This window comes from Monopterus albus, unplaced genomic scaffold (assembly GCF_001952655.1).
Source record: "Monopterus albus unplaced genomic scaffold, M_albus_1.0 scaffold70.1, whole genome shotgun sequence".
NCBI lineage: Eukaryota > Metazoa > Chordata > Actinopteri > Synbranchiformes > Synbranchidae > Monopterus > Monopterus albus.
This window is the reverse complement of record NW_018127950.1, coordinates 453,089-460,851: the sequence shown is the minus strand read 5'-3', so window position 1 is coordinate 460,851 and position 7,763 is coordinate 453,089. Positions and strand designations below refer to the sequence as shown.

Here is a 7,763-nt window from a genome sequence, read left to right as displayed (position 1 = left end):
TTCAAATTGTGTAATTTCAAAAACATGTTTTTTGGAATTATTTTAGGGTTCACGTGTTTAGATGTTTTTCAAAAATCAATACTCAGGTTTCTCAAAGTCAGCTGGCTATTTTTATATCAGAAAATTCAAGTTAAGCCAAAGTATCAGACTGGATTGGTGAAATTTAGAAATCAAAATTCATAGGTCCAGGTCTTCCACTGTAAAGCATTAAGTATTCTCTGATGGTTCAATCTCAAGTCTTCAGTTTCTCATTGCATTCAAATGATTGCGGTCTTTCTTTGCTTTCATATGGCTCAAAGAAGTGTGTGCATTAGTGTCTGTTGGTTGAAGCTCATGCAGAATGTGGAGAAATGATGCACACAAACTGTGCGGACTACAAATGCCTGCAGGACAGATTAATTCAGAGTCTGGTAATGTGAATAAACAACTTAGGAGAGTCTGACAGATTACGGGAAATGCACTGTTGGCCACATCCAAACATTTTATCCGTCCAAGTAAATTTATATGAAATATTTATGGGAGGCTATTAGCAAATTAGACAGAGCAAAGTCATAAAAGATTTTGGCATGGATGTTTAATTTATTAAATAAGTTTAAAGCATAAACCTCCCCCCTTATTTCACTGTTTTACTTGGGGAAGTATTGATTAGTGAGGCTCAGAGCCACTAAGGAGTCATCACGCCACAGTGTGACCTGAATACCACCGGTGTCATTACTGCGGTGCTGCTGGGACCACAGACCACGAGGAGATCAGTACAGTAGAATGGAGTGGAGGGAAATTAAAAAAAACTTGGAGAATCACCGCCTCTGCTTAACACTTTCCTCCACTCAGGGACATCAACAGACTGGCATATGACTCATTTACAGTGGCGGCAGTTCCCCTCTGCCTAAACACTGCCTGTCTACATTAGGATGCCAGCTATCAGTCACCAGCTCTCACAGATGTAGGTCTTTTTAAGCCACAGGCGATCACTGAAAACCAAGGAGTATGTGCGATCGCAGCGTCCCCTCTCCAATTTCTGATCCCTGTTTGTGTGTGCGGTGATTTACAGGAGAAGGCTGATCTCGGGGAGCTTAATTTCTCGCTGTGTTACCTGCCCACTGCAGGCAGACTCACTGTCACCATCATCAAGGCCACCAACCTCAAAGCCATGGACCTGACTGGCTTCTCCGGTAAGGGATTAAACACATTCACACTCGTTCCTCGTTCAAAGGAAGCACTTGATAAATAACTGCTTTAACACTGCCGGCTTCCTGCATAAAATAAGCCATAATACAGTGCAGCAACAAAATACAGTATAATGCATTTAGGATGAAACTGCACCCCCTCCCTTTTTTTACTCTCATTATTATTGTTCCTTCCTCCTGCCAATAAAAGTTTGCACTCAAAAGTTTAGCAGAAACCTAATAAATCACCAAGTGAAGTAGAAATCTACAAATCATGTTAGGAGAAGGGCAAAAAAAGTAAATTACTATAAATCTTTGCTAAATAGTTCCTGAAAAAAAGAGTATCACAAGATTGATCGTTTCTAACCACGTAAGAAAATCTCAGGGTAGATTTTTCCTTCCAGAAGTAGTAGTTTAGACATTATAAATGCATTACCTGAAGCTAGAAAGTTAATTTGTAACTAAAGCGACATCCAGGAAAATTTGGTTTCAGTGTGTCTTGCAAGCAAAATCAGCTGCATGTACAGCACCAATTATATCTGCAGAGATAAACATCAACAGGTTTACCCATGATACTGAGATCAGGAAATGTGATTGCAAAGCTAATATTGAATGAACAAAGGTTTTATCCTTTAGTTCTTTTTCACCTTCAGGAATGCATCTCAGATTAAATGAGCTCTCAATTAATAATGGCCACATTCTGTTATTAGTGCTACAGTGGATCTAAGATGATTGCAGTGCCTGAAAGAGGTTTAGAAATGCAGCATAAAAACTGAACTGTGTGGGGGTGTGTGTTTCCCTAGCTGCTTTCGTTGAGCCGCACATGTTGAATGAATAACTGAGGTGATTCATCCTCTGCTGTTTTTCTTCCTTTGTGTTTTTAATCCAGCTTTGCCAAGGTGACTTGATTTTCATGCCTCTTATGTGTTATACACAGATACCTGGGAGCATAATACCTAAGAGTGTTTGCAGTAGCCCCCCCCCATCTTATTCTTTCCGCTTACTCCTCCTCTGTTTCCCTGTCTTTTTCTTCTTCACTGCTTCTCATCCTACCTCCCTCTCTTCCTTTTTTCTCCCCGGTGTGTTCCCTTTTTCACAGTCTTTTCCCAACCCTCCCATCTTCCTTGTCTTCTCTTCGCCCTTTTCATCTTTCTCCCTCTCTCTCCTTGTCTCTCCTTCAGACCCGTATGTGAAGGCCTCTCTGATCTGTGATGGGCGAAGGCTAAAAAAGAGGAAGACCTCCATTAAGAAGAACACACTGAATCCCACATACAATGAGGCGCTGGTGTTTGACATTCCCAATGAAAATATCGAAAGTGTATCCATCTTCATTGCAGTGATGGACTATGACTGGTGAGCGTGCTGAGCTGTTAGTATATAGCTCATGCAGCACATGCAGTGTAATGTTTGCTGCTGCTTTTTGGCCATCACAGTTGGCACGGTGGCTGTGTTGAACACAATGAGGTTCCCCTCATGAGTCAGTCTCCTGGTGGACGATTCCTGTTTTACATAGACAGGCACCTCATGAATAAGCATGATTTATGGTAATGGTGAAGGAAGAAGTGTAACCCTGCCAGCGTTTGTCAGTCTGCCACTCGCAGCAAAATTCTGCTGGTTGACGTGTTTGTGTAGAGATGCACTGCCTCCCTATTGTGTAGTCTGCCCTTCATTTGGCAACTCCATAGGTGTGTGCTTTAGTTTGTTTGTGCTCTTGCCTGTTTCTCTGCTGCCATCAAGCTTTTACACAGGGCTGTGTGTGTGTGTTGTGAGCTGCTTTTCAATATTCTTCCTCAGCCTCTGTACTTTTTCCCAGTACTCAGGGTTGATAAATGAGACTCTCTCTGCCTGTTACTTACAAGTTCTCCCTCTCTCTCTCTCTCTCTCTACCTCTTTTTTAAAATCTTCTCCCTCTCCCTCTCTTCGCCACCTCCCTTTCCCACCCTCTGCTGTGCTCTCACACTCTGTCTCTCTTGTCCTTGCTTCCATCCCATTTATCGTGTCAGTATTGGTCATAACGAAGTTATAGGGATGTGTCGTGTGGGCAGTGATGCTGATGGTCCAGGGAGAGAGCACTGGGCAGCCATGCTGGCCAACCCACGCAAACCAATAGAGCACTGGCATCAGCTTGTTGAGGTAATGAGCATATGATCATGTGTGTGTTCGTGTTTGCATCAATGTATCATGAACATGATCTCGGAGGAGGTGACAGTGCGGTGGGTAGAGCAGTCGTCTCCCAACCGGAAGGTTGAAGGTTCAATTCTCAGTGCCTGCAGTCCACATGTCGAAGTGTCCTTGGGCAAGACACTGAACCCCCCCCATCCCCATTGCCCCCGATGGTTAGAGCCATCGATTGAGTTGGCGCCGCACATGATTGCCTCGGTTCTGTACCAGAAACAAATTCCTTGTGTGTAACATGCTTGGCCCATCAATGTGATTATCATTATCTCGTACTGCATATAGTATGTTTAGTTCTGGTGCTGAGCACGATAATCAAAATAATTTTATCATATTGATGATTATTATTAATCAGAGAAGTAGTATTAGCAGCAGCAGTGATACCTGAAGAATAACAGTAGTCGTAGTAGTAGCAGTATGGCACAGTAACAGTGTTAGAAGAATATTCAGGTTTACTTGGAAAGAAGCAGAAACACAATTTTAAAATATTTTATTAGAAGTCTTGAACTCACATAAAGTATATGAGTATTAGCATCAAAATTGACTTAATTATCCATTTAAATGTACTCAACATACAGAATTTTAATTCTTTATATAATGTTGGTTAGTTAGTCTATAATAATACATCCTGTTTTAAGAGCTGATAATATGTTTTGGAAGTAAAATCTTAATCTGCACAGTAACTGCTTGTGCTTGTAGATATATATTTTTTACCTTTGGAGAGAAGTGGTTGTTTCCACTTTTCTACTCTTTAAGCTAAGCTACCGAGTTGCTCAACTTCATATTTACTCTAAATACATGAAAGTGGTATTAAGCATTCAGACTGAGTAAGGTAACATGCAACTCCCTGCTGTGTTTTTCACTGATAGATTTAAAAAACACCATTTAAGATTCAATAGCCCAAATAACAAAAACACATTGTGTGTTATTATGGTGTGTTTGTAACTGTGGCCCAAATTCAACAGTGAATATCGACAAATCCTCATGCTAACCTGGTAAACAAAAGAGTCTTCTTCCCATAGGCATCTACCTTCTGACCGTCCCCCATATATAATTGGTCAATGAGGCAAAAATTAAACCAAATCCAACTTTTTTTGTCGGATGGAGCTGTGTTAGTTTGCTGGAGCTCCCTGTGGTGCCGGTGCCGATGTGTCGAAATCTGTTTCCCCTAAGCTGAACCCTAGCCTTATCCCAACCACAACCACCAAGAGGGCGCTACTAGAAACAGTTTTATCAGGGGGAAACACATATCAACGGGGGAACAGATTTCAACGCAAGACCAGCTTTAGTGAATGCAATCCCACATAGAAATGAAGGGAGAGGGCTGCATTTTTTTCAGACATTTGAAACTCAGTCTGAACACAGCCTGATCTTAATAGTAATCATTGTTGTAAAGGCATCTTATATTATATTAAATTGCTTATTTATGTCAAATGAATGTTTCCAAAGGGGTCCTTTTTGTATCAGTGAATTTATAATAGCAAAAATCTCTTTTTCCCTGCAGGAAAAAGCTGTTGGTACCTTTGTGTCGAAGAGTGCTACTACATCCTCTCCTAAGCCACACATTGTGGTGGACAGTCCTCACTCCGATTAAAACTGTGAGCCTTTCTTGCTTTTTCAACAGTATACAGACTCAATGTTTTGGAGTGTTAAAGTATGGTAGACACATCCACGTACTTAGTAGCAGATGCTCTTGAGTCAAATTTACACAAGAAAACTGGTTAAGTCTTTAAAAGCGTGACCTAAATGCAAGTGTGTGATAAAGTGGAGGCTGTAGCTGTCAGATGTAGGAGCTGTAAGGCAGAAGCATCTGTATAATCTAAATGTTATGGGTTATGTAATGTATCTCCCTCTTCTCAACCCCTTCGCAAGATTACAGTACTGCATTCTGCTTATACATTCTCCCGCCCCCCTACTGTCTCTCTCATGCTTAATCTGCCTCCTCTCTCTTATTCTCTCTTTCTTCAGGTCATTATCATCTCTCCAGCTCCAGACTTTCCTTTCTTTCTTCTCATCTGTGAATAATTCTCTCCATCAAAGAAAGAGAGACGTGGAGACACAGCTAGTGTCCAACTGCTAGTGCTGTTTTGCTCCTAATGAATCCTCCAAGTCCTGTGCCGTCTTAACCACGCTGGGAAGAAAAACCATCCACCACTACCTTCACTTTGAGCATCACATTTACAGACATGAACGTTACATGATACAGCAGGATCTAGCAACAGAATGCATACACATAACTCACACACTCTCATACACACACAAATACGCAGAATTTGTGGTATGTGCGTAGTACATATGTGCTTCAGATTAGTGTAGTATATCATTTAGGAGGAGTGTGATGTGACAAACTTTTCTCTCTTGGGAAAACAAGGAAAAAAGAAAGCCATCCTAGAATGGTCATTTCAACCAGGACCAAAGGTTCATGCCCTTATACAGACTATAAAAGAAGAAAATCACTACGTTGATATTTTTCTTTGCAGCACTGGTGTACAGTATATGCCACACTGTATAGGAAAACATCTCATGTAGTACTAAGCAGGACAAAATGTCCATGGTGGATTCTCCCGGCTATTTTGGATGCCTTTCCGGGCTCCGTACTCTCTGGTTTCAGACTTATCTCACTTAATTTTCCCAGAGGAAAGACGACCAAGCATCTAGTGTTTTTTATTGATGTCAGAGGAGCAACAAATGAGGACAGACTCATTGGTCGAAGCACGTCACGCAACCTTGAAATGGGTCCCTCTTCCTCAGTCTTTTTGTCAGCATCCTCATGGTGCTCATCAAACTTCAACTTTTATTTTTCCAAATAATGTTGCTGTTTCTTTTGTGCAATGAAACATACATATAACATCAGGAAAGGAGTTTATTCATGCCTATTTATTACAGTGCACCGAGGATGAGAAGGTGTGAGCTTCTGACAGGCGTGGACTGTTTGATCGTCCCAGGTTTGCTGGCTAAACTGGCAGATTTGATTGAAACCTGGGTTTACTACCAGACCAGCATCTGTTTGGAGTGCGATCGCTGGAGGATTGAGGGGAAAGATTTCACTACTGTTTTATTTTTCTATCATTCCAGGACTTTTTGTTTTCTTATCTCAAGAAGTCATCTTCAAGCTTCAACTGAGAACATTTAATACCACACCATGTCCCTGAAAAGACTCTAGAAGGACACACATGTCCATGTTGCTTTTATTAGTGTATGTTTTTGTGTTTGTGGGTGTTTCTTATTTTATTTTATTTTATTTTTTTGTATTTGTCTGTGTGTGTGTGTGTATGCCTGTGTCACTGTGACCTTGTATGTGGCACGTTTCTGTGCTCACCGCCTCCCTCGTCCTTCTTCCATCTTTGCCTCCCTCAGTCCCTAAATCCCAGCATCTACAGACTGAAACGCTCGTCCCAGAGCCAAATGTGTCTTCTGTCATGTGTCTTTACAAGGAGCCATTGTGTGTGTGTGTGTGTGTGTGTGTGTGTGTGTGTGTGTGTGTGTGTGTGTGGGTGGGTGACAGAGAGAGTACTGTATGTGTGTATACTATATGTGCCTCATTGCACTAGGTGGGGAAACAGTGTCTTTCATAGATACTAGTTTGTACTGTTTGTGTCGTCTTTAAATCAGCTGCCAATCTTCCAACCCTCTTCACCGTTAAACCCTTTGCCTGATGTAAGTAACTGTGTTGATCGTGTACTTCTTTCAGTAATTTGTGTATATCAGAGGAAAAAAACAGATGGCACAGTGACTGAAAATGAAATTGTTGGGTATGTTTTGATTAAATTTATGAGAGGAAACACAAAAAAAGAAGAAAAGAAAACATTTGAGACTCATTTATTATGGCCTACAGATCATGACAAATTTAGATCCCCTTAAAGCAAGACAACAGGGAGGAGGTGGTGTGAGAAAACAAGCGCCTGGAGTTTCTGCACGTTCTGTGTAAACCAATACAGACTTATAAAGCCATGTCTGTCAATGCTACTACGACTACTACTCTAACCTCAGCAAAGCAGCAGTACAGCACCTCACTGTAGGTATTTTGTATTGCTTTCATTTCCCTCTCATTCTTTCACACACACACACACACACTTTTGTCAAGGTGTGTGTTTCAGGGGAGGGATCAAGTTTTGTTCTCTCTACTTTTTAATAATGGTAGCACGGTCGTGCACTTGAACAGGTATACGGGAGGCGACACATCCTGCATCATACCTGCAAGCGTGTGGTTTGTCCGCAGGGGGTTATTGATCAGCTTGGATGTAGTAGGTCATTGGTCTCCAGGCCCCCGTACTTCTTTCTTCTCTCTCTCTCTTCCCCAGCCTCTCTGTGCTTGTCTACCCTGTTTAGCCTTTGTGTTACTGCCTGGTGATAGATTACAAAGCTCATAGTGGAACCGGCACTTTCCCTTTTTCTCTTCCCACCTCCCGTCTGCCACCACCC

At 41.6% G+C, this 7,763-nt stretch overlaps 1 protein-coding gene across 3 annotated transcripts in view; it reads left to right on the top strand.

Annotated features, from left to right (window-relative positions):
* syt3 (synaptotagmin III) overlaps positions 1 to 7,763 on the top strand; it is a 29,980-nt gene extending 22,217 nt beyond the window's left edge. For all 3 annotated transcript variants that reach the window (XM_020605532.1, XM_020605529.1, XM_020605530.1), the window contains 5 exons: positions 1,052 to 1,172; positions 2,348 to 2,519; positions 3,170 to 3,299; positions 4,846 to 4,939; positions 5,310 to 7,763. In XM_020605532.1, the coding sequence (XP_020461188.1) occupies positions 1,052 to 1,172; positions 2,348 to 2,519; positions 3,170 to 3,299; positions 4,846 to 4,935 (513 nt within the window). In that variant the 3' untranslated portion in view covers positions 4,936 to 4,939; positions 5,310 to 7,763. The remainder of the gene's footprint in view (positions 1 to 1,051; positions 1,173 to 2,347; positions 2,520 to 3,169; positions 3,300 to 4,845; positions 4,940 to 5,309) is intronic.